We start from the raw sequence: 27,383 nt of genomic DNA on the forward strand, positions 1-27,383 counted from the left end.
AACCTATCTAAATATGAGCACATCTCACACACTCGAACTAGAGAAATTTAGTGTTTTAAGTGTCTTAGTAGGGGTCATTTAACATCTCAATGTCCCAATATAAGAAATATGATCTTGAGGGACAAAGATGAATATAGTAGCCAAGAAGAAGAAACAAGTAAGAATGAAGAAAATGAGGATAAAATAAGTGAGAAAACCTATCCTTGTGAGGGTGAATTACTCATGATTTAGCTTAACCCTGACAACAAGTCTAGTCCTCTATCTGATTCACAAAAAGAGAATGTATTTCATACACATTATAAAAGTTTAGAGAATATTTGTTCTCTCATTGTGGATAACGGCTCGTGCTGTAATTGTTGCAGTACTAGACTGGTTGAAAAGTTAAATTTTCCTGCCATTCTCCATAAGCTTTAGTGGCCAACACCACAAAATGTAGGAGATGTTAGGAGCTTTCATGGCTTAACAAGTTTTTATAGAAGATTTTTCCCTAACTTCTCAAGTCTAGCTTCACCACTAAATGAGTTAGTGAAGAAAGACACTCCATTTTGTTGAACGGAGAAACATGAGAAATTGTTTCAAATGTTGAAAGCTCAACTCACTAATGCACCCATTCTAGCTTTACCAAAATTTTCAAAAACCTTTGAACTACATGGTGCAACCCTTAATTACCCCACTTGTGACAAAGAGCTATATGCACTTGTGAGGGCCCTACAGACTTGGGAACACTATCTAGTTTCAAACGAATTTTTCATACGTAGTGATCATGAGTCTTTGAAATATTTGAAGGGTCAACACAAGTTGAACTAAAGACATGCAAAGTAGATGAAATTTCTTAAGCAATTTTCATATGTTATCAATTACAAGAAGGGCAGTACAAATATTGTGGTGGATGCTCTATCTAGGAGACATGCCCTCTTTTCTAAACTTGGAGCCCAAATTCTTGGATTTGAAAACATACCTGAACTTTATAAAGAAGATCAGGATTTTGCACCCAATTTTGCTAAGTGCCAACATAAAGCACAATGAAGTTTTTATGTTTTTGAGGGGTACTTATTTAAAGAAGGAAAACTTTGCATACCTCAAGGAACACATAGAAAACTCCTTGTGAGAGAATCACATGAAGGAGGACTCATGGGGCATTTTGGAGTTGATAAAACTTTTGAGCTTTTAAAAGGAATTTTTTTTTTGCCACACATGAGGAAAGAAGTTCAAAGACATTGTCATATATGCATTTCATGTTTAAAAGCTACGTCTAACACAATGCCTCATGGACTTTACACTCCTTTACCTTTTGCAAGTGCTCCTTGGGAAGATATAAGCATGGATTTCATATTAGGACTTCCTAGGACACAAAGAGGTTTTGATTCCATCTTTGTGGTAGTGAATAGGTTTAACAAGATGACTCATTTTATACCCCCCCATAAAGTGGATGATGTTAACAATATCTCTAGACTCTTCTTTAGAGAAGTAGTAAGACTACATGGTTTGCCTAAGACCATAGTTTCGGATAGAGATCCTAAATTTGTTGGCCATTTTTTAGAACTCTCTAGGAAAGGCTAGGAACTAAGTTAAACTTCTCAACTTGTCATCCTCAAATAGATGGACAAACTGAAGTTGTAAATAAATCTCTTTTCGCTATGCTTAGGTCAATCATGAAGGGAAACCACAAATCTTGAGATGGGTACCTTCCACATATTGAGTGCATATAATAGAGTAGGTCATAAAACTACTAATATTTCTCCATTTGAGGTTGTGTATGGATTTAATCGTTTTACCTTTTTGGATTTGTTGCCTTTACCTAATTCACAATAATTTGTGCATAAGGAAGGAGTAACAAAAGCCGAATTTGTAAAGAAAATTCAAGAGAGGATTAAAAACCAAATAGAGAAATATATGAAACATAGCAATAAGGGGAAGAGAGAGATGACTTTTGAAGAGGGAGACTGGGTTTGGCTTCACCTTAGAAGAGATAGATTCCCTAATTCGAGGAAGTCTAAGCTTATTCCCCGAGGAGATGATCCTTTCCAAGTCCTCAAGAAAATCAATAATAATGCATATTAATTAGAGTTGCCTAAAGAATATGGATTACATGCTACCTTCAATGTTATGGGTCTAACCCCTTTTACAGAGAGTGAAGATGAAAAGGAAGAAGCATGTGATTTGAGGACAAATCCTCTTCAAGAGGGAGAGGATGATGGAAGAAGGCCAAGCTCAAACCCAACCACTAGGTCCATGGCAAGGAAGATTCAAGAAGATTAAGACTCTACTACTAATGGTAGAGACACCCTTCTATACATGTTCAAAAATGACATAACCTAATGTAGAATTTCTAGAGTAGAATTTATTTTCTTGCTAAAAGTATAATATGAATTTTACTTGTATTTTTTTCTTGAATAAAATTAGGGTTGGATTTAGGCATCTAAAAACCAACCTAGGTTAAATTAGGATTTCTAGAAGACTCTTAATTAACCTAGGCCGATCATTTAAACCTAAAAGAGTCACATGAAGCACACCTTGTCATGCTTGCCTTGTGAGCTCATTTTAGGTGCCTAATTCAAAAATTAATTGGTTTGAATTTTCCCACTCTTTTCCTTGTACAATGGTCGGACCTCATCACTATATATTGAGGTGCTTGACTCTCATTTTTCTAATATCAATATATGAGTGAATTGTTGTCAAGTTTGAAAGTTTTCTCACTCTTTTGTCTAGACCTCTCTAGGATAGACACCTTGATCTTCTTCTTCACCTCTCCAAGTGATATGGCCCAACCAATCATCCTCCTACCTCTCATGCACCTTCAAGGAAACCATAGCTCCATTGGAGCCCTCCTTGTTCCATCTCCTTCTTCATGCCAACTCCATAAAAAATTCTACAAAACCAATCGGTCATGAAGGAAATACCATCAGTTGGGGGCCAAGATAGGGTTTCTTGGTGGGAATCACAACTATGACAGGGTGTTGTAGTGCGTGGTTTGGTTCTTGTAGTGTTTAAGAACTGTTTTTGCTTTTCTTGTAAAAGAATTGTGTTAGTTTAGTGAATTCCATCTTGGTGTGAGGTGGAAATAGATGCAACTTTGTTGTGAATGAACTAGTATAAAATATTGGTGTCTTTTATGCTTTCTTTGTCACTGCATTTTAATTTTTTTTTGCATAATATTTTGTTTTGGTTTAATCAATTGATTATTTGTAAAAATCAATTTGTTGTTTTGTTCTTTGTAGATCTGCTTGTTTTTCTAGAATAACCGAAACAGTTGTGTTAAACAATATTGAGTTTTACATTGAGAATTGGTTTTGTTTGTGTTAATTAATATTCATTATTGGTTAAACAAGTTAATGGTTTCTTGAAAAACACTGTTTAATACCTTTTTTGCATGTTTCTTGAAATTTGTAAAATCTCTTTTATGTCATTGTTAATCAGAAAAACAATATGTTATTTCCAAATATAATTTGTTAAAAATTAATTTAGAAATTTATTCTTAAAACAAATTCAAATCTTTTTAAACTGTGATTTTGATTTACAAGATCGTGCTTTAAGATTTGTGTGTTAAAAAATTAATCAATTATTTTTTAATAAAACAAATTCTTTTTTTTTCTTAATTAGTGCACTTCTGTAAAAATAATTTGTTGTTTTAAGAAAACAATGAGTTAAAAGTTCGTCAAATTTGTTATAAACCATTTATTGCGAAAATCTAACGTATTTCGTAAAATCGTGGCAAGTCCTTTTTTCAACTTGTGTTCATAAATTGGGGCTTTTTGATTGGAGGTGTGGTTGTTAGGGTTTAAGATAATTGGTTCTTTGTCTGGAATGACATTTCATTGAAAATGTATGAGTGTTAATAAAGTTAGCTTTTTTGTTTAGGTTTGTTCTATTTTTTTGAATGACATTTTAATATAAATGTAGGAAATGATGTTTTCACTAATTGTTCATCATATTAGAAAGTTTATAACATCTCTGGTGTTGCACTATAAGAAAGGTGAAAAAATATATTTTTCTAGGTCTGATTCAGATAGGTGGTCATATTTTGAAGCACCTATGATAGTTAAGGAGTTCAATTATAATTTTGAGGTGCAGTTGTGGTGGAAATCTAAGAAAGGTAGGATGAACAAAGATTTGAAACAATTATGTTTGGATAGAGATGCTACGAAAGTGACTAACTATGCAGAATATAGAAAAAAGAAAGTATAAGTTTATGTTAAACACATTCTTGTTAGTGAAACACATAAAATTAAGTACGTTAGACCAATTGAAAAGTGATAGAATGAAGGGCGATGGGGGTGATAATATGAAAGGTTTTGGAACTAATGTTGTGGATGGTATTATGGAGGACGTTGAGACTGAATTTCATGGTGTACCTCATGAACTGAAGGATGTTGGGATTGAAATGCATGGTGTAGGTGATGATGTGGAGGATGTTAGGATTAAAATGGATGAAGAGGGGGCTAGTGTGTTTGTGAGGGTGGTCAGTCAGGAATGGAGAGTGAATAAGGTGTTGATGTGAATATTTATGAGGGTGGTCAATCTAGAATTGAGGTTGTCAGTGAAAATGATGGGTTTGTTGAAGATTTGGAACTTGATGATAGTGAAGAATATAGAAATGTGGATGAAGATGATAAATTTTGAATGGAATGTAGTGCATACAAAAATATGGATGATGTCAGCAAAAGATGAGAAAATTGATTAAAAGAGGACAAGAAAGGAGTGAGTAAAGATACCAGTGAAGCTAGTTTCAAGAGTAAAACTATTGATAATCATGAAATAAACGAAGATTATAGTAATGAAGACTTAATGATGTCGATGTTGATGGTGATTATGTGGAGAAATTTCCCAAGTTTTGACATGTGCAAGAACTTTAAATTCAAATTAGGAATGAAATTTTGTTTGTTGAAGGAATTCAATGCAATTATGGAACATTCTATGTTGAATGGAAGAGAAGTTGAATTTGTGAAAAATGACCATGTCAAAGTTAAGGTTGTATGCAAGAAAAGGTGAGTTTGTTATGTTGGTTAGTAAGGTGGGTGATAGTCATAATTTTAGAGTGAAAACAATTTTTGAGACTTATAAATGTGGGAGAATATTTGTGAACAAAAATGCAAATAAGGAATGGGTGTTAGAACTGTAGAAAACATGATAGCTAATGAAATTAATGATGATGTTAAAAAATCACGCAATATTTGAATCACTATATGGAGGACTTTGAAAGCAAAACATAATATTCACTGCAATTTGATTATATGAATAAATTAAGAAGGGTATGTTCATGAAATACTTGTCAAGTTCTACTCAACCAATCTAATCAGAATTTACAACCACGGTTTGGAAGTTTTTATGTGTTTGGATGGTTGCAAGAAAGGTTTTTTAGTTGGTTATAGACCTTTTATTAGGGTTAATAGGTGCCACTTGAAAACTAAATATGGTGGGCAATTGTTGGTAGTAGAAAGAGATCCAAATGACCAATATTTTTCGCTTGCATTTGCAATTGTGGAAAATGATAGCAAAGAAACTCGAAGATGGTTCCTTACCTTATTATTAGAGGATATTGGTGATATCTAAACCAACCATCGGGTGTTTATATCTAATCAACAAAAGGTACCAAATTTGCGACTATATAGTTACTAGTGATTATACTTGCTAAAAAAGATACATTAATTACAATTTCATCATTTTCATTTTACAAGGTGTGATGTCCTTATGAACAACCTGTCAAATTCCTTTAATAATACCATATTGTTAGCTATAGATAAACCAATAATTACAATGATGGAGTGAATTAACACATATTTAATGAGTAAATTTACAACTTTGAGGGAAAATTATGTAAACATATCGGTAATGTAATGCCAAAGGCAAGGAAAAGGTTAGGTAGGGAAGTTTTTTTGGTTTGGATTGGAGAAGAAGTTACACCTGATTTTACTTTTAAAAAATGTGTAACTAACCTTAAACACCATACTTGTACACGCTATTTTTGGGACTAAGTGAATATACCTTGTAGATAAGTTGTTGTTGCAATTAACTATAAGTTAGAACAACCTGAAGATTATGTGCATAAATACCATAAGAGGGATGCATATGAAGCTTGCTATAACCAACAAATTTTTGCCATAAATAAATAGCAGTTGCGGCCAAGAAATTTTTTGCATGAAATCTTACCTCTCATATAAAAGACCCCCAACAAGGCCTAAAAAATTAAGGAGGAAGTTGATGAAAATGTGAGTCGTTTGAAACTTATCAGAAAAAACAAATGTTAAGATGAAGGATAATATACGTTAATAGTATGGTCACAAAAGTAGAGACGGTAGAAAGTCACGTGGAAACGAGACTAAAAAGCCTGCATTATGGAGAAGTTCCTTGTTAATTTGAAATGTTTTCATTAACAACTAATTACTTGTATTACTATTTACATTTTACTTATTCAAATGTATTGCCTAATATGATCACAATTAATAATGATTTCGTTAAATGGGAAAAACATGTACTTCAACTTAATACAATTTCATTCATAACAACTATTTCAATACAATTTTTTTAAACTTGCACTTAAAAGGGGAAAATATTACATACTACACATTACAATTGCTTTTTAGTAGAAATATGAAACAAAGCATAAATGTAAATGTCCAAGACACAACCAAAAAATCATATTCATTTTCTTCAATTTTTTCTTCCTATCACTAATTTTTGCTTCAACCTTAGAATTCTTGCTAAGCAATTCCTCTATCATTTGTTCAACAAGAGAGGAGAAAAAAAATACATACTACACATTACATGATAACAATATTAGTTTCTGTTATTTAATAATAACAATTTTTGTTTATTTTTTGTTATAACAGTTTCTTAGTTATGGGCCCATTAGGTTCTGTTTATTGTACCCTTAGGCCCAACTCTATTAGCAAGAGTCTTCCTTTAAATCTTCTTTACCTTGTAATGAAAGACACGTAATACAATCTTCTCAGTTTTTTACTTTCTTCTCCAAAGTTGTGCCTATCTCAATTACGTGCCTTTGTCGGTTCACGCTTCTCTATCACTTATCATTCTGCATTCATCTAATGGCACCGCTATGTTAGATAGCTTAAAAGTGGCTACCGTGTTATTATTACAATTGCATTTTAGTAGAAATATGAAATAAGACATACTTGTAAATGTCCAAGACACAATAGAAAACATATTCATTATACTTGTAAATGTCCAAAACACAATAGAAAACATATTCATTTTCTTCAATTTTTTCTCTTTGTCACTCTTCTTCTTAGCCGTCAGACAAAACATATGAATCAATTTAATTTAGATTGAGGTTTAACTTGACTTGTTTTATAAATTAGTCTATAAATCAGTAATATTAGAGAAAGAAAAAAACTCACTAATAACATTCCAGTAGTGTATTATTTATAGTTTTTTTATTGTTTATTATCTCATACTTACTTATTTTGTGATATTTAGTTTATGTTATTTTGTACTAGTTTATCTTATATTGATTTTTTTTCATAGAATTGTCTATACTTACTTGGATGTATTCTATATTTTTGTCTCATTTTTATTTATCAAATTATTCAAAAAATAAAAATTAGTATCAAATTTAAATTAAGTTAATTTATATTTATTTATCTTATAAAAAACTATTAAAATAGTAAAGATATTTTAAAAAATACATAAAAATGAAACGAGTTTCCATTATTATATATTTAAGTCAAAGTAGACCACATGGAATTTCTGTTGCGCAGTATTTGGCACGGGAAACTGTCAACCAAAACATTTTAGTTTTGTATTTGGACGATTCAACCACTATTCTCATAATTGTTTTAGGAAAATAAATACTTTTTTTAATATTTATTACAGTTATAAAAAATATCTAAATGTATTAAAAATTATGAATTATATACGTTTTGAAGGTATTATAGGAAAATATGTATTTATTTTAAATGGAATATTCTAAAATATTTCATAATAAGATTTATTAGTATAGAATTACTTATTCAGAAAAAATTAAAATGTATTAGGAATATATTTTTTTATCAAAAGTGTAAAAATAAAAATAAAAATCGAAATCGGTTTAAGCGTTAAGATGAAATAAAAAGGTTTTGGAAGAAAATATGATATTTCTTCCTGTACTCCTACATTTATCTCTCTGCACCCTTATATTCTTTGAAATATAGAATTATTTTTAATAATTTTCGATGATTTTGGAATAGACTTTTTGTAAAATAAAATGTGTTTATGGAATAAGAGTTCTGTAAGCAAAGTGTGTTTATGGAATAAAAAATCTGTTGGGACAAAAAAATTATTTTGAAATATTTTTTCTAAAACACATTTTTTTAATTTTCAAAACGTTAAATCCGGAATTCATCAAATGTGTTCCAAAAAATATGGTCATTTCAGAAATATTTAAAAATAATAATTTAAAAATCATTTTTAAAAAGGGTAAAATAGTCATTTATGAAAATGATGGGTGCAGGGAGAAATTTCCGGATATTAGTACAGCCAATTATTCATTCTAACGGCCCATTAGGAAAATTTGAAATCGGATCATATGTATTGAATACGAATCACGCGTATACTATTTCGTATAGGTGCAGAACAGAAAGGAAACAAGGTCCTTCACAGGTACGGTATCTCATCATCTTAGAACCAACTCTCTCTGCGATGTAAGCGAACCAGTTTAGGGGCTGTGATTTCGATTTCGACTTCGATCGCTCTCCATTTTCGTGAATTCATAGCTGATTGACACTTCCTTGAAATTTCGTTTATATGTTTCTGATGAGCAAAACGACTTCACTGCTGATTTCATTTTCATTCGTATTTGGAGCTTTGAGCTTCCCAATTAGGGATTAGTTGAGATGAACGCCGAAGAAGTTTCATATCGTATTATTATTCGTAGATTCATAGCTGATTTGTACGTCCTTCGAATTTCATTGAAATATGTCTAGGATGAGCAAAACGACTTCACTGTTGATTTCATTTTCCTTCACATTAGGATGTTTGATCTTATCGATTGGGAATTAGTTTAGACGAGCACCAAATGAGTTTCATATTTTATATTATTATTCGTAGATTCATATCTGATTGGTACATCTTTCGAATTGCATCGATATATGTTTAGGATGAACCAAACGACTTCACTGTTGATTTCATTTTTGTTCATATTAGGAAATTTGAGTTTTCAATTTGAAATTAGTTGAGATGAGCCCCGAAAAACTTCTATATCATATTAATATTCGTAGATTCATTGTGGATTGGTACTTTCTTCGATTTCTTTGATATATATTTAGGGTGAGGAAAGCGGTTTCACTATTGATTTCAATTTTGTTCGTATTAGGAAGTTTGAGGTTTCAAGTAGGAATTAGTTGAGATGAGATGAGCACTGAGAACATTTTTTATCGTCTTACTATAGTAATTATCCTTGTTGACCGAGTTAAAATTGGTGCCATACAATCTTGGGGAGAGTTAGTGTTGATCCCCGGGGCTAGTTCATTTTCGATAATTTTTTTTATTGTTCTACTAGCATACAATTTTTCAGTCTTGTAGGAATTCTTCCTCAGTGTACGACAGTTGGAACACTGAAAAGGAATAAAAATAATATCTATTTTGCTATTGTAATGTTGGAACCTTGTGCGTGCTGTCTTCGCAGCATGTACTCAACATGATGGTTATTCGAGTGATTTCTTAATTTGTTTCCTCCATAAAAGGATTAAATGTACTTTATGTGATATGGCATGCATGACATGCTATGAATTATGGATGCTATTCTTCTGCGATACTTACTGTCTTTGTTATTCACTGTGAAGCATTTCTCTGATATTTAGTTGACTATAAGATTGATCAGTACCTTTTGCATGTTAAATTACCTGTTTCTTTCAATGAATTTTGTCATTCGGTGGTGCTTGGGCATAATTACCATAAGATAAAGGTATTACACACAACATATTTTGATTTGCATGCTGAATATTATGATAGTATTTGCATTTAGATATGTCAAGAACGTATTGAGATGCTCAGTTTATTTTGAGAGTCAGAAAATGTATTTTTTAATTGGGTGCAATCCTTTAATCTTGTTATCTTTGTTTGGGGATGTTTCTTGGTTTTATTTTTCATGATAGCAAGTTTTATCTGAAATTCTGAATTTTCTCTCTCTTGCAGGATGTGACTGGTTGAGGTTTCTTCAAAATCGTTTTATTTGAGCATTGCAATGAAGCTGTAGAAGATAATCTATACACAAACAGATGCTCATAATTCAACAATGAAGCGTTATGTTTATATTGATGATGATGAATCATCTCATGATATATACTGTGATAATCGTATATCAAACAGAAAATATACTGTTTTAAACTTTCTTCCAAAAAATTTATGGGAACAGTTCAGGTAATCTTTCCCTTGATGCTCTTTGTTTCTCATTTTGTTTTTTAATTATGTGTCATGATATGATGCACATTCTTTTTCACACCTTTAAGGTTCTTCTGTTTGATCTCCTTCCCTATCTTCTTTGATATTGAATAACAAAGGTTTGTCTGCAAGGAGGGAATTTCATTTTGTTGGATATTCTGTGCGATTTCATAGATTCTACTTTGTAGACATGAATCATCATATAGTTAACACTAGAAAAAGAGAGTTCAGAAGATTAGTTAGTGGACAATGCCATTAATGTGGAGGATCCAGACAGTTTTAATTTGACATTTGTGTAACTCACTCATCCTATATTCTAGGGATTCAGCCTTTTTTTTGTGTGGTTGTTGATAGAAAACATTGATGCACTGATTTTATTATGTAAAGAGAAAAAGGTACAAAAAGACACCGAGATTCTGTTTACAGAAAACTATATAGACAGAGCTCAGTCACAAGTTAGTTATAACCTTCTAACTAAAGCTGTTGCACTAATTAGAGAAGAAACTAAGTATGGTAACTGCCTCACAAACGGTTACACTAAACAAATCAGAGACCAACAGTTGTAGCAGCTAACCAACTCAATATCATTGCCTAACAGAAGTATAACACTCACAGTTGTTTTGTTCACTGTGCAAGATTCCTTAAGTGTTCTGAATTATCAAGGAACTTTTTTTTTTATTAAACAAAATGAGTTTTTCGTTGGTGTTAAAATTTGAGGTTATTTTTCTAATTAAACATAACTATCTTTAATCCATCTGATTTTGCCCTTTTTTCCAGCCGGTTCATGAATCAGTACTTTTTGCTCATAGCTTGCCTACAGTTATGGCCTCTCATTACTCCAGTAAATCCTGCCAGTACATGGGGTCCACTTATCTTTATTTTTGCTGTCTCTGCATCAAAAGAGGCGTGGGATGATTACAATAGATATCTTTCAGACAAAAAGGCAAATGAAAAGGAAATCTGGGTTGTGAAGAAGGGCATCAAGAAACATGTATGAAACGTATTTAATTTTCTTGAATATATATTATGCTGTGTTTCCAGCCATTGATCATCATCATTTGAATAACTATGCATGATATTGACCTTTATTATTTACAATAGAGTATAATTTGTTTATCTTTTCAAGATATTGTTACCTTTTCATTTCAGATGATGGTTTTAATTTTAATCTAAATTCTATACACAAAGTATGAGGTACCTCTTATGGTTTTTGAAATATCAGGATATTGTTTATAGGTATACTTTTGTGTCTGAGCAGTTTAATTATGCATACATGTGTATTTTCTCAAACCTTTTGATATTCCTGGTCTTGCTTTTTTTTTTTCTTTTTCCATTCCCATTTTTTCAGAGACGTGCATGTTTAGTTGGTTCATTCTTGTAATGATTACTTGCATAGTTATTTTCTCCCCTATATTCTTATAGTTTATACATATACCACAAAATGGAACTTTTAGTTTTTAAGAAAGGCATGGACCATAAAATGGCTAGTGCTCTGACAGATATGGGATGCTTACAATTGTTTCTTCATTCTAATGAATGAGGCCATAGGCAACAATGAATGACTTTATCTCTCACCCAACTACAGATGAAACTCCAGCATGAAGCTTCTAGTCTATGTATCTACTTATTGGCCATATAAATTTATGTGTGATGTTCATTGTTACCTATCCTGCCAAAATATTATGTGATGTTTGAGCACATTTTGACACAAAATTTTGATTTACCTGTAAGAACCAATGGTCATATTTATCTATTAGAAGGTTATTCCTTACACTTGCTTGAAGCATCAATTTGTATGATAGTGATTATAACTAGACATGCCCAAATCCTGCTTGTGCCATTTAAACGATAAACGGTCTGTTTTTTTTATGCCTATTTAGAGAAAAAGTGCTATACCAATTAAAAATGTCTAAAAAATATGATAATTAGATAAGAAGCTGTTTTATTGCTTTCTTAAAACACGAAGAGCTTCTGAATAACTTTTAAAACAAGCTATATCTTAAAAACACCTTTTTAAAGAAAAAAAGCTGAAGTTGAATAGACTTCAAGCTTCTACTTCATATCCCATACACAACTTGGTCTGCTTCATGTCTTGTAGGCAGGAAGATTTACATAAGCTTTATCACTTGATATTATATGGTGTGTTCTTTTATCTGTAGACCTAATGATTTTTTCTGGGTGGGGGTGGTACCGTTGGTGGTTTTGCAGATTGAAGCCCAGGATATTCATGTAGGTAATATAGTATGGCTACGTGAAAATGATGAAGTGCCTTGTGACCTTGTTTTGATAGGCACCTCTGATCCTCAAGGAGTTTGCTATGTAGAGGTAATTATGTTGTGAAACATGCTAAAGTTGGTCTTCTCTCTCTGTAGCATTGCAGGGAATTGGAACGGAGTTCCACTACTTTTCTTCTTCTAAATCTTCTTCTCTTTCTCTCATTTGGGGGGAGACATTTCATTATATTCATTTTAAGGATCTTATAATGTGACATGTTATTCAGACAGCTGCATTGGATGGTGAAACTGATCTAAAGACACGGGTCATACCTTCTGCTTGTGCGGGAATTGATGTTGAACTATTGCACAAAATTAAGGTAAGGTTTTATCTACAGTAACTATACTTGGTCGAATTTAATTGTGAAGAGTAATTAGATAAGATGTTTGAATGATGTAGGGATATCAGCTTATGCCTTTAATCTTGTGGTGGTTGTTGGCATAAACAACTATCATCAACTAGGGATATCATTAGTTGTGTTATAACTACTATTGTATAAATTGCTACAACTGTACAGTTACTGGTGTGAATGAACTCATTTTTAGTTTATCAGAATCATTTCATCTTCTATCTCTTAATTGTCTCTCAATTATTAATCATTAATATATGAAACTACTTAGTTACTCTATTCTCTATTTGTGTGTGTCTAGGGTGTAATTGAGTGTCCTTGTCCAGATAAAGACATAAGGAGATTTGATGCAAACATGCGGTTGTTTCCCCCATTTATTGATAATGATATATGCCCTTTAACCATTAAAAACACCATTCTTCAGTCATGTTACTTGAGAAACACGGAGTGGGCTTGTGGAGTGGCTGTCTATACAGGCAAGTCCATGTAGACAATCTATTAAATTCTTGGAACTGTGTATACCTTTTCAGCAATGGTTTAAATTTTGTATCTGGCATGTATTGTATTTCTTCAGGTAATGAAACCAAAATGGGCATGAGTAGAGGTATACCAGAACCAAAGCTCACTGCTATGGATGCCATGATTGACAAGTTGACTGGCGCTATATTTATATTCCAAATTGTTGTTGTTCTGGTTCTTGGCATAGCAGGGAATGTTTGGAAGGAAACAGAAGCTAAGAAGGTATGTTACAGTTTCTCAACATAAGTTTCTTGTCAATTGTATCAAATCTTGTACCTATCAGGATATGTTCACTAGTGTTTATTACTTTGGTTTTGCTATATTGCCCTTTTGTTTACCTGTATTTTCATGGTAGTAGCGTGCACCCATTGCAATTTTAATTTTGTTCCAACAAAGAGCATATCGGCTTGGCTGGTTGCTTCCTTTGTGTTTTCACGTGGACTATTTCGTTGAGTGTAAATTTTACTCTTTGGTGCTTTGGTTTATTTTAGGAAATATTGCTCATAATCTTTTAGTCCCTTTGTCAATGGATGCTCAGGCATCGTGTTTTTTTCTTCTTCTTCTTAGAATAACCACTAATTTTGTAATTTCCTGTGTCATCATGCTATTTAATCATTAAAAGGTTTATTTATTTATTTTCTGGAATCTTACTTTTATGGGGTGCTTGAAACAGCATCCAAAAACACATTTTCTGAAAACCATGTCAAAATTGAGAGAAATACACAGAAACGGATTTATATTGATTATGTGTTCACTGTTTTGGATGGGAACTGAAACATGATAGTAGACTTTTGACCTGTTTTGATGCCGTATCTTTCATAATTCCATGGAAGTTTCTGTGTTTTGTAGTGATCTTCAAGATTCATGTTGGTGGATCCTCATGTTTTTTTGTTTCTTTTGTTTTTCAAAGCAATGGTATGTTCTTTACCCTCATGAAGGTCCTTGGTATGAACTGTTAGTCATCCCTTTGCGGTTTGAGCTTCTCTGTTCCATCATGATACCCATTTCAATTAAGGTGAGCTGATGGTAAAGATTTTGGCATACATTATATTATGATATAACATGCTTGTCATTTGGATAACAGTCATGCATAGATAGTATAGTGGAAGTCCTTTGAGGTAAGAACATTTATGACCTTAAGAACTAAATTAAAATATCATTAAAACTTAAGTTCTAATTAAAAATAGGATTTCCGACTGATAATCCTATGCTAATACCAATTATTATTATTTAACTTTAAAACATTTCAAAATTGTGTAAATATTGAGGCTAACTTTCTAAATTTGATAGAGCCAACTATTTCATCTCTGGCAGGTATCTCTCGATTTGGTGAAGAGCCTGTATGCAAAATTTATTGACTGGGACAATAAGATGATTGACCTCGAGACTAGCATTCCATCCCACGCAACAAAGTGAGTAACTGAATGATCCTATGACTAACTACTTTGAGGAACTTGTACATTGAAGAATTTAGAAAAAGAAAATTTTTGTTAGCTGTAAAATGTCTTGTATTATTAAGGATTGAGTTTCAATACTCAAGTATTTATATAATCAAATAGCATGACCTGCAAGCTAGTCAGTTAAGATTGTTCTACACTAGACTCCAGCAGTCCTAACATAATTACAGATGGATAGCTCGAGATATAAGCTAGTAAGTTAAGATCTAACTGTTCTACAACATACTCCAGCTCTCCTAACGAATAACAGCTGACTAACTAACTATTAAAGGATGCTGACTTAATGCTGAGTTTGCTTAATATACTAGCAGAGAATAGTCTAATAGCACAAAGTATACTATCATACATTAGCACACTATTTTTTATTAATGATGTTTGTTATATTTGACAGTACAGCGATAAGTGAGGACCTGGGACAAGTTGAGTACATTTTGACTGACAAGACAGGCACGCTGACTGAGAATAAGATGATATTTAGAAGATGTTGTATTAGTGGCAATCTCTACGGAAATGAAAATGGAGATGCATTGAAGGGTATGGTTGCTTGGGGAAAACTTTTCTTGTTGCCTTGTTAACATGTAATAGTTGTATTTAAAACTTTTCCTTTGCCATGGAAATTGTGTGGAAGATATATTGAAATTTGTCTAAATGAGTTGGCTTCTTGTTTTGAGCGTGTAGTGTATCTAAGGCATGGCTAATACCATTGATCTTGTGAACATATATCCTTAACATCTCCAATGGTTTCCTTGATTCACTTAGATTTAGAGATTTTAGTTTTCTTTTTATTGTCAGGTACCATTATTTATTTGAATTGAAGATTAATTTTCTCAACTAATAGGAATTAATATCATCTGACATGAAGAAATGGAACATTTATTTTCATCGAAAGATGGTTTTGGAACATATTATGGATCTATGGGGAGAAAGTGTAAATTTGAAGATTGTCTAAATTAGTACATCAGGAACATGAAATGATTCATATTTGTTTATGAACATGAATGAATTCACTTCTATTCCCTTTCTTCCTCTACTGTTTATGCATACACTGATTGTTTTTTTTAATCACTGACTATTTTCCGAAGATATATTTTCTTCTGTAATTGTTTCAGATTTCAAGTTTAACCACCTGATTAGTTACATCTTGTGATGTGCAGATGTAGAGTTTATCAATGCTGTGTCCAGTGGTTCTTCAGATGTTGTACGATTTCTTACAATTATGGCAATATGTAATACTGTCATACCTACACGAAGGTGATTCTGCCTTTATCTTTGCTAGGTCACCGGATATGACAACTGTTAAGACTAACAAATTTCTAAGTTGGGATATTTTTTAGTAAGCCCTTTGTAGGAAGTTATTAATTTGTGCTTGTTTTCTTGTTGTCATACTTAGCAAAACTGGAGATATCTTGTATAAAGCACAGTCTCAAGATGAGGACGCCCTTGTTCAGGCTGCTGCTCAAATGCACATGATTTACTTTAATAAGAGTGGAAATATTCTTGGTACTGTGATTGCTGTTACTTTTGAAAGCATGACTGACTATTTGGTTACATAAATTCATATAATCACTTTTTTTAATATTTCAGAAGTCAAGTTCAACTCTTCAATACTTCAGTATGAAGTCCTGGAAATCCTAGAGTTCACCTCTGATAGGAAAAGAATGTCAGTAGTATTGAAAGATTGCCAAAATGGAAAGATCCTTCTTTTGTCAAAAGGTGCAGACGAGGCTATTCTTCCGTTTGCTCGTGCTGGTAAAGTTATTTATGTTTTCTGTTCGTTTGTATTTTATGGTATTCAACTAATGTTTACACTGGAGTTTTCTTTCAATTCATGATTCCTTATACTTCTCCTTTCTTCTCACGAATATAGTTGGCTTAGAGTCAGATAGGAGTATAGTGATTTCAGATGAGTGAAATATTGAGATTAAATAGTCATGCACTATTGTCGGAAAATGATGTCAGTTCATTTAATTTTGTTTTTCCTTTTTTTTAAGTGTCCCATACTTTTACTCATACCTGTTTGCATGTATTGGAACTAACTTTTCAAATCTGATCCGACCAGAATTGATTATATGATTTACATTAATTGAATGACTTTTAACTGAATCTGACTTAAAATGATCCTAGGATCTGGCTTTGGCTATGAACTTGTGAATTTTTACGAGGCCCATCCCTCTTTAAAGGCTGAAAAAAATCTACATTAGATAAAGGCAAAAACTTGGTTCTGTGTTAAGGACTTACAACCGCAACCAAATTGAACAGTTCAAAATTTAGGGGGAGGAGACAACACTTCAATATATGGTAATGAAAGCTTTTGAGGCTTAAAGAGAATTTACAAAGGAACTTATATCTACCCCATCTCACCCTACAGAGACAAGTGGGCCTTGAACTCGTGATCTATCAAATGTAAGATATGCCTTGTTTCTCTCGGGCAAACCCTTGGGGTTATATAAGTCTGTTATATCGGTTAGTTTTTTGTTGACTTCTAAGGCCTAACACGATCTTCTTCCACTATCTGGGTTTGGGATTGGGTCTGAGACCATAGACGGGGTTATATGATTTTACATAGAAGAGATTGGTTTTGCGTCAATTATGGAAAAATAACAAGGAATCTCCAGGTAGTTTAAGGTGTGTGCAAAGAAGGCCCTGAGAGGTAACAGTAAGAAAAGTTGATTTTGTTGAATATTCTTTTGTCAAGAATTGTATGTGCAGAAGGCTTTATTTTATTTATATGGAAATCAACATATTGATAGAACATGAGCAAAACAAGAAAACTATCAGCAAATGAACTGATAAAGATAATGCCCAAAAAAAATAGGATAAAGACATTTATCCTATCAGTTAACATGACTTTTATTTAAAATAAAATAACATAGAAATCCAATATATTCTGTTTCTTAATTAATTCCAACAGTTATATCTTCAATACTCCTCCTTGACTCTGGAACTACAAATTCCAAGTTTTTTGTCTCAAGTATTCAAGTCTTGCTTTTGAAAGTGCCCTTGGTCAAAATGTTAGCGCTTTGATTCTCTGTTTTGTAGTATAGTAATTTCACTCTTCCCTCTCTTTGAAATTCTCTTAGAAGAAAAAGATTTATCTTTTAATATTTAGTTTTCCATAAAAAACCGGATCATTGGCAACTGAAATTGCAGCTGGTTGTCTATAAAAATCTGTGTACTATCTTCTTGTTCCATATGCAAATTTGTCATGATTGTCCTGATTCAAAGAGTCTGATTCACCGTGGAAACAGCAACTACATATTCTGCATTTGTAGTTGATTGAGCTATAACATGTTGCTTTTTAGAGTACCAAGAAAAAACTCCAGAACCAAAAGAAAAACAGTAACCAGATGTGGTTCTCATCACAACCTATCCAATCACTATCAGAGTAGACATGAAACTTAAACTTATGAGAATGAGAGTACATCACACCATATTCTAAAGTTCCTTTAATATATTAACAATTTGTTTGGCAGGCTCAAGAGTGAACATTAGCACAATGCATGAACCTTGAAAGAATACTTATTGCAAAAATTACATTTGGTCTTGCAGCAGTAAGTTATATTAGGCAACCAATTAAGCTTTTGAAATGATGTTCATCTATCTTATCGACTCCATCATCTTTTCTAAATGATTCCTTCTGGTGTATCAATGCTTTTGCTGTCCTCCATTCAGAATTTCTTTAGGATTTTCTGTGCATATTCTTTTTGACGTAAAACTCCATCCTTATGTTGCTGTACCTCCATTCCCAAGAAGAAGGACAATAAACCAAAATCTGTCATTTCAACTTTAAACTCCGTTATTAGTTTCTCATCAATGTCAGTCACAAGTATGTAATCAACATAGCTAGAAACTATGATTAAATCAACACTGACCATTTTCACTTATAATGTAGCTTTGCTTGGACGTTTAACAAATCCAAGTTTTTGAAGATAATCATCAATTCTACCATACCAAGCCTAGGGGCCTATTCAAGACCATACAATGCCTTCTTTATCTTGTACACGTTGTCTTCTTGTACACGTTAACTTTAAATCCCTCTTGTTGCTCCACAAATATCTCCTCATGCAAATAACCATTTAAAAATGCATATTTTACATCTAAATGATAATTTTCCATCCTTTGTGCAGCCAAAGCAAGCATCATTCAGAATGTAGCAATGTCCAACATGAGCTAATTCATCCTCTTAAAACAGACTTAGTACACTGAGATTTGCCCCTTATATACTATTAATTGGTCTTCTCTCTGGCTAATGTGGGATCTTTAACAGTTCTGTAAACCCATTTGACTGCTATAGGTTGTTTGTGTTGAGGGCTTTCCACCATCTCCCATGTGTCACTTTTTTCAATCATTTTGAGCTCTTCCTCCATAGCTTTAGTAATCAAATGTGTGTGTTATATATACTGTGGTAATGTAGTAATTGGATAATAATAATAATAAAAGGTTTGTTTGGAGAAGCTTCTATAGAAAAGAGAAAAAGCAGAAAAAATTAAATGAACTTTTCTGTAACAAAGCATAATAAATTAAAATAATAGTGATAATTTAAACATAAGCTAGTTAGTAATAATTAGAAATAATATAATAATAAGAAATAATAAGAATGTACATATATGTGTGTGTATGTACGTGTATTTGTATATATTAAAACATTGGATAGGTACCAAAAAAAATCAGAGTAGCTGTCATCTCAATACCACTACCTGCTGTCGAGTTTTTATTTTCTTTGGGGGGCAACGGGGAAGGGGGCCGCTGCTCTGCTATTGACACCATTGATTATTGCAGGGCAACAGACTCGACATTTCATTGAAGCTGTGGAACAATATGCTCACTTGGGATTGCGTACACTATGTTTGGCTTGGCGTGAGTTAAAGAAAGATGAATATCGAGAATGGTCTTTAATGTTTAAAGAGGCCAGTAGCACTTTGGTTGATAGGGAGGTAAAGGGCATATACTTATGGCTTATTTTATGTACTTTAACTCAAAAGCTCTCTTTCTCAGTTTAATATCTTTCACAGTGGAGAGTAGCTGAGATTTGTCAACGAGTAGAACATGACTTGGAAATTCTCGGTGTAACAGCAATAGAGGATCGTTTACAGGTGAAAATTAGCTGTACTTGCAGATAACAATCTATAATATATAGTAATACTTTTAAATTCATGTAATTTTACTGAATCCTCATCTACTTTTGATGAAATGAAAATATTAAAGAATTTCCCCAGTGATTTAATGTGATGACCATTATGATTTATTTTTATGTTTTGCTTTTAGGATGGAGTGCCTGAAACGATAGAAACTCTAAGAAAAGCTGGAATAAATTTTTGGATGCTAACTGGAGATAAGCAGAATACTGCAATACAAATCGCTCTGTCATGTAATTTTATTTCTCCAGGTGATTCAGATTTGGGATCATGTTGTAGAATATAGTTTTCTTCTTAGTGATGTGAAAATAGTACAATTATTGTATGTCTTCATAATCAAGCAGCATTAGAATCTCGAAATGACCCCCATAGGTAGTCTGCCATTATCTCTGTTTATATAAAATAGATAAAAACTTATGTTTGTGTCTTGTTTTTCTGCTGTATATATTCTTCCATTTAGTAGGGGGGTAAGCGTATGAGTGGTGAAAACTGTCCCAACTGTACAAAAGGAGGAACACCTGATGGTTGTTCTCAAGACTCCATTTTAGTGCTAGTAGTGGGTAGCGGAGCTTAATTGTTCTATTTGGGGTAGCCAAAGAGATAATATAATTGAAGGTCTTAGAAAATTGGTCTTGGTCTTAAGTCTAATTAAATTTCACAAAACAACCTTGCAAGGTAAGGTTTGTACCACCTATCTACTATAATTTAATCATATCTCTAGTCGATATGAAATATCTAGCACATTTCACACCGAGGACTAGACATCTAAAGTGTGGGACTAAATATTGATTAGTAGTTTGATAATGGGTGACAACAGGTCCAACAAATCTCAATAAGATAGATTTTGATACCATCTTAGAAAGTGAACTTTAAACCTAATTCAATCTCAACAAAATAGTTTGTAAGGTGAGGTTTGCATCCACTTATGCTCTATATGTTACAAAACACTTTTTATCCATATAGTTTTAATGAATGTTAAATAAATAATTAAATAATGTAAATAGTGATTAATTGTGTAGAGGTTTAATATAATGATCATTCCAAAACATCGTCATTTGAATACCTCATTTGAATTTAAAAATATCTTGATATCTTATTCAGAATCCATATAAATTTAATAAATAATGTAAATACTGATTAATTGTGCTCTGAAGTTTAAAGCCATAGTAAAGCTTGATATGATGATCATTCCCAAATGTAGTCAGAAAAGCACGCATTTATAAGTTTTACTAATCACTAGCTATCTGAAAACACATTGATAATAGGAATGACATAAATCAGGAAATATCTAGAATACCTTATTTGAATGCGTGGCTTCTGGTTAACAGCTTGAGCTACCAACATAAAAAAAATACTTTTCAACTTTAACTTACTATCTCTTGTGCATATTATCCTGTTTTAGAATGGCTTGGCTATGTTTGTGTTAAAATTTGCTTTAAATTTTACTGTTTGATTAGTGTTATTCATACTTCATTGGAAGGCTATTAATTTATGTTGGTAAAACTGGAGAGGATTTATTCTTACAATTCACTCTCCCAATGGATAGCTTCTATCAATTGATGGCCATAAAATAAATTCTTTTCAACTGATAAAGGCTTTGGTAATTGAAATGATGTAAAAACTCGAATAAGGAAATATCTAGAAGTATACCTTCTTTGAGTTTGGAAATGTCAGAGTCCTATTCTGGATGCTTCAAAGATTTATATAGCTGGGCTTACGAACTTAAACAACACTACCGTAACTTCAACTCAACTATCTGTTGTGCATAGTCCCATTTTTTAAGAGCTTTTCGATGTGTGTGCACAAATTGCTTTAAATTTTATTGTTTGATTAGTACTAAGCATTCTTCTTTGGAAGGTTTTTAATTAATGTTGGTAACATTGAGGAGCCTTTATTCTTACGATTCCCTCCCCCAAAACAAACAGAACCAAAGGGACAGCTTCTATCAATTGATGGAAAAACAGAGGAAGAGGTTTGTAGGAGTTTAGAGAGAGTGCTACGAACTATGCGGATAACTACCTCAGAACCCAAGGTATTGCTTATTAATTTCTGTATTATCTTAGAATCCACTAGTTTTGTTTTTCTTGACCATTCTTCATTCTTTTATTGTGTGGTTTCTATTTTGGAGGATATGTTATTATCCCTTTGTCTTCTCCAACAAATTTATTGTCATATCTAAAATAAGTAAATAAATCTAGTAATGAGCAACTTCTATGGACACATAGGGTGTTCTAACTAGGACACTCTTTTTAGCAAACATGTGGTGAGATCAAGATAATTTGGAAGGTTTTGGAATTCATCTGATCATTCTTCTCTTAAACAGGATGTGGCTTTTGTTGTTGATGGTTGGGCACTTGAGATTGCACTTACTCACTATCGGAAAGCTTTCACCGAGTTGGCAATTTTGTCAAGGACTGCTATATGTTGTCGTGTGACGCCATCACAAAAAGCACAGGTTTTTTCTTTTTACCATTTATCTGCTTACAATAATATGTTGCTTCTGTTTTTATGAGGCTAATGCATTCCTTTCATTTTTAGTTGCCATCCATGTTAATAAGGGGTGTCTTATCTCCTTTTAATTAACCTATTACAATAAGAAGGGGGATGACACGATCAACATCTTATGTTTTCCTCTAATGGGAACCTAATACTTCTATTTGTATTATTTCAATTCTAAATTATCAGAAAATAATGGTTACTAATTTGTCTTGTATACTATATTCCTTGTTGCAGCTTGTTCAGATCTTAAAATCATGTGATTATAGAACATTGGCTATTGGTGATGGTGGAAATGATGTAAGGATGATACAACAAGCTGATATTGGTGTGGGTATCAGTGGCAGAGAAGGATTGCAGGCAGCAAGAGCAGCTGATTACAGTATTGGAAGTAAGCCATTTTACTCCTTTGCTGGTGCAATCATGATATGTATACTAGTCCTTTGACACAGTTCCCCAAGTACCATCTGTTTCTTGTATTTTGAATTTGTCAGATATTTCACACATATGGTTCAATTTCTAATGTTGTTCTGTATCTCTATCAATAACTTTTCTTTATTATTCTTGACAACCATAATTTGATTCAAAGCTCTTCTACTAATTAATCTTTTTCAGTATTTGGAATAAGACAGGGCAGACTAGTGTTTTCCATTCTTTCAGTAGTTGCTTATGACTACCAGATTTCATCTCTTTAATGTTATGATTATTCTGTTCATTTTCAGAGTTTAGATTCCTGAAGAGATTAATTCTGGTCCATGGCCGCTACTCATACAACCGTACAGCATTTCTTTCTCAATATTCATTCTACAAGTCCCTACTGATTTGCTTCATCCAAATCTTGTGAGTTTCTTTGACAAGGTCTTGAATTTTTTTTTCCTGACAAGCATTAAAGATGTCCCTAGCCAGAAAGGGCTGGGTTGCTATATACAGTAAGTTTCACAGAAACACCCACTGATAGCCCAGAAAAAAAGGAAAACAATGTCTGTTGTTTTTCCATTCTATTTCTGTGCGGTTATTGCTAATGATTATGAATATGATAATCAAACAAGCACTTCAGGAACCTACCCTTAAAAGCTAGTTTTTAAGGGAGACAAATGAAATACTTAAATATTCCACTAAACATCTCATATTTGATGTAGGACTTAATAACTCGTAGTATCCAACTCCCATCATAACATCGTCCCTGGGTGCTAATGTCTCGGCAGATTTCACTTTATGACATTCTACTTAATAACACTTCAAAGTTTTTTTGTTGGTCGGAACCTATATAGTTAGTCCTTTTCAAAATATCAACAATTAATTCTGATACCAAATTGTTAAGAAGCAGTCAAGCATTTGAGGAACCCACTCTAACTGTTAAGGGGGGTGGGGAACCAAACAGACTCCACCAAACATTTTATATTACTCAACGTGGGACTTAGACAGCCCATAATATTGAAGTCCCTATTAAAATGTTGTGATGAAAGAAATGCATTCCAGTCTTCTTTATATTGATGGTTGCATCTCCAGTTTTTCATTCATTTCAGGTGTCTCTGGAACTAGCCTCTTCAATTCTGTCAGCTTGATGGCTTATAATGTTTTCTACACCAGTGTTCCTGTTCTAGTCAGCGTGCTCGACAAAGATCTTAGTGAGGAAACTGTAATGCAACATCCGCAAATTTTATTTTACTGCCAAGCGGGAAGGTTTGTAATTGTGCTGCTTTTTGTTATAGATAGCAGAACTATCAAAATGTATAACTGAGTAACCCTTATATTAGTAAAAGGAAATTTTTTTATGGCCATTTCATTGGGTAAGCATTTGACTATAAATATTGAAACAGGCTTCTGAATCCTAGTACATTTGCTGGATGGTTTGGGCGATCTCTCTTCCATGTGAGTTTTATTTGATATTAACCAATTGTTTATAAATTACTGAGATGATGAGTTTATAGGAAGCTCATAATGTTGTCAAGGGCGCTTTGGGCCAAAATTATGCCATATGCATATGGTGGATGGTTTAGCAGCCTATGCAGGAGCCAAGGTGGACAACATAAAAATAATATAAATATATAGTAATTAAGTATTAAAGCAGCTATTAAATTGATAAAGAATAATAAAAATATAAAAATGGTGTCACGGATTAGAAAGGGGAGTATAAATATTAAAAAGAATAACTAAAATAGTTGAAAAGGGAAAAATATAAAAAAAAACAGTATAAATATTTAAAAAAACGGAATTGAAAAAGTATACTTAAATAAAAGATTAAATTGACAGATTTAATAGAATTGAAATTTAAACAACAAAATAAATAAGAAACAAAATAGACAGTAAAAGTTCACCGGAGATGGAAAAATCATACACCAAAGGTTGTTGAAGCTGAAGCTGGACCTTGCCGAAGATCAAGGTTGTTGGTGGTTGGATGCTTGGGGGGGATAGACAGGTAGTAGTGACTCATGAGGGAAAAATGGGTTTTAAACCCATGGCCCAAATACTATTTTTGTTTTTTCCACCATGGCCACCGTGACTACCGCAGGCATGTTTATGGTAGGTGCCATTTAAACACAACCCTACCATGGTGCCACCATTGCTGCTGTTTAATAACACACTCTCATGACTGATGTTTAATAACACACTCTCATGACTGATGTGTTGCTCCACGAAAAAAAACTGAGTTACTAGCTTTACTTCAAAATTATGTAGTTCCATGAACATTTTATCTGTGCCTGTTCATTTCTCATTGGTATCGATTGTAATTTGCAGGCAATAGTTGTATTTGTGATAAGCATACATGCTTATGCTTATGATAAAAGTGAAATGGAGGAGGTTTCAATGGTTGCACTTTCCGGCTGTATATGGTTACAGGCTTTTGTAGTAACAATGGAGACCAAGTAAGCTTTAATATTGGTGGTCACTGATGCAACTGTTACTTCCACTTAGAGTGCTATGCTATTAGTAATGAATTGAAAGAACTATCTGGTGTATAATGTTTCCATTTTTAACGAGAAGAGTTTAATTTTTTGTGGTGATGGAGTGGGTGGGGAGGATTATTGCTTTTTTGGCTTGGTTGCAATTGTTTGGTTGGCATGGAAATTCCGAAAATAAGTCATTTTAGTTCAAAGCATTTGCTTCAACTCGCTGGAGAAGTTTTCCTGGTTTGATCGCCTGACTCTTATTTTTTATGCCTACAGTTCCTTTACTGTATTGCAACATATGGCTATATGGGGTAATTTGGCTGCCTTTTATGTCATTAACTGGATCTTCAGCGCTCTTCCTTCATCAGGGATGTATACAATTATGTTTAAGTTGTGTCGACAGCCGTCATATTGGATTGCAATTTCTGTAAGTAGCTTCTCACCTCTTGCACCTTAATGAAGTTCTTCACTCTCAATCTCCTCCTTCTCTTTCCTTTCTACTCTCATCAGATGCATTCAAGATTATGTTTTTCTATTTTTTGTTTTATACATTTAAAATTGGAAACATGATAATAATAGAGATTTTTGTGATTTCCAGTAAAACAAATCGAACACATCCATGTTATTTCCATGTTATCTCCATGTTATCCTTTCCAGTGTTAGATCACGAGATTTCACATTCTACAGGAATCTTGTCCCAAAACTGTATGGCATTGAGTTCCTTTTTTACCTGATAAAATTCACGTCTATTTCTTTGCCTGTGAAATAAATCAACGTAGATTGCATGGCCCTGGCGATAAGCCAAATCCATTCACATTATGACATACATTATAAATTTTGTTCACACATCTATTTCTTTGCCTGTGAAATAAATCAACGTAGGTCAGATGGCCCTAGCGAGGAGCCAAATTCATTCACATTTTCTTTTAGCAAAAATACGTTGATTATGGTTTGATGGAAACTATTATTCCATACAGCTCATGGTTGCGGCAGGGATGGGTCCCATTCTAGCTATCAAGTACTTCCGATATACATATAGATCGAGCAAAATCAATACACTTCAGCAAGCTGAACGTCTGGGAGGGCCAATTATGTCTCTTGGCCCCATTGAGCCTCAACAGAGATCTATAGAGAAAGATGTTTCTACCCTGTCAATAACACAACCCAAAAGCAGAAATCCTGTGTATGAACCACTGTTGTCAGATTCCCCGAGTGCCACCAGAAGATCTTTCGGATCAGGAACACCATTTGATTTTTTCCAGTCACAATCAAGATCATCGATGTCTAACTACACAAGAAAGGACAACTGAGATTAAGGGGCAACTGGAAGAGCACCAGATGCTGCACCTTAGTTGTATACCCCTTTTGATCAAAATTAACGAAGTGCATTGTTAGTTACGTGTATACTAATGTTATTTTTGTAAATTGGGCACCTCTGAAGTGCCATTAGATAATTGTTGATATAAAACGAAAAGGAAATGAATTTTCACAATTCAATAGATTATCTGATTGTTTTTGTATTACTATTACTATTTTTTTCCAACTTCTGGTTGGAGACATATTTGATTTCTTTCCCATTGAATTACATTTTTCACCGTATGTTATCCTGTTGCATTTATTAAAGAGTAATACAATAGATGGCCATTCAAGAATGTGGTCAGGTCAAGGAATGATAAATTCATAGTTTTTCCTTTGTGGAAGCCTCTGGAAAATGATATTTCGTAAAGAGACGTTAACACGCTAATATGTAGGTTGCAGATGAATACAAGTTGTGACACTTTTAATGCTCCCCCAGGGGAGAACTTAAATCCCCTATATGTTCCTCACCAACCGGCTCCATGAAATAATTAATATTTTCTTGACAGTGTTGTTTGAGCATCAGTTTATT

The 27,383-nt window shown here is 33.0% G+C and overlaps 1 protein-coding gene across 5 annotated transcripts; it reads left to right on the plus strand.

Annotated features, from left to right (window-relative positions):
* Positions 1 to 8,495: 8,495 nt before the first annotated feature.
* On the plus strand, positions 8,496 to 27,021 carry ALA2 (aminophospholipid ATPase 2). Of its 5 annotated transcripts, none has more exons than XM_068643963.1 (25): positions 8,496 to 8,595; positions 10,129 to 10,353; positions 11,152 to 11,365; positions 12,583 to 12,699; positions 12,875 to 12,967; positions 13,299 to 13,473; positions 13,572 to 13,738; positions 14,427 to 14,531; positions 14,831 to 14,928; positions 15,365 to 15,507; positions 16,128 to 16,224; positions 16,364 to 16,473; positions 16,558 to 16,722; positions 19,753 to 19,907; positions 19,986 to 20,066; positions 20,239 to 20,359; positions 22,034 to 22,140; positions 22,432 to 22,563; positions 22,842 to 22,995; positions 23,327 to 23,444; positions 24,114 to 24,287; positions 24,425 to 24,476; positions 25,344 to 25,471; positions 25,772 to 25,922; positions 26,473 to 27,021. In XM_068643963.1, the coding sequence occupies exons 2-25, from the start codon at positions 10,229 to 10,231 to the stop codon at positions 26,803 to 26,805; spliced, it is 3,315 nt and encodes a 1,104-aa protein (XP_068500064.1). In that variant the 5' UTR covers positions 8,496 to 8,595; positions 10,129 to 10,228; the 3' UTR covers positions 26,806 to 27,021. The 5 variants fall into 5 exon arrangements, with proteins under 5 accessions (XP_068500064.1, XP_090158130.1, XP_068500065.1 ...); XM_068643964.1 differs by having other exon boundaries at positions 8,558 to 8,636; XM_068643965.1 differs by having other exon boundaries at positions 8,588 to 8,884.
* The last annotated feature ends 362 nt before the right edge of the window (positions 27,022 to 27,383 follow it).

The sequence above is a fragment of the Phaseolus vulgaris genome, chromosome 5 (genome assembly GCF_051622355.1).
Source record: "Phaseolus vulgaris cultivar YP4 chromosome 5, ASM5162235v1, whole genome shotgun sequence".
Lineage (NCBI taxonomy): Eukaryota > Viridiplantae > Streptophyta > Magnoliopsida > Fabales > Fabaceae > Phaseolus > Phaseolus vulgaris.

What these genes read in the sequence shown, in the direction of transcription:
- ALA2 (XM_068643963.1), top strand. Translation starts at nt 10,229, where the DNA reads ATGAAGCGTTATGTTTATATTGATGATGATGAATCATCTCATGATATA. An exon ending in AACTATTGCACAAAATTAAG is followed by an intron (nt 12,968 to 13,298) that starts GTAAGGTTTTAT and finishes GTGTGTGTCTAG; the next exon opens with GGTGTAATTGAGTGTCCTTG. An exon ending in TTGGGCGATCTCTCTTCCAT is followed by an intron (nt 24,477 to 25,343) that starts GTGAGTTTTATT and finishes TGTAATTTGCAG; the next exon opens with GCAATAGTTGTATTTGTGAT.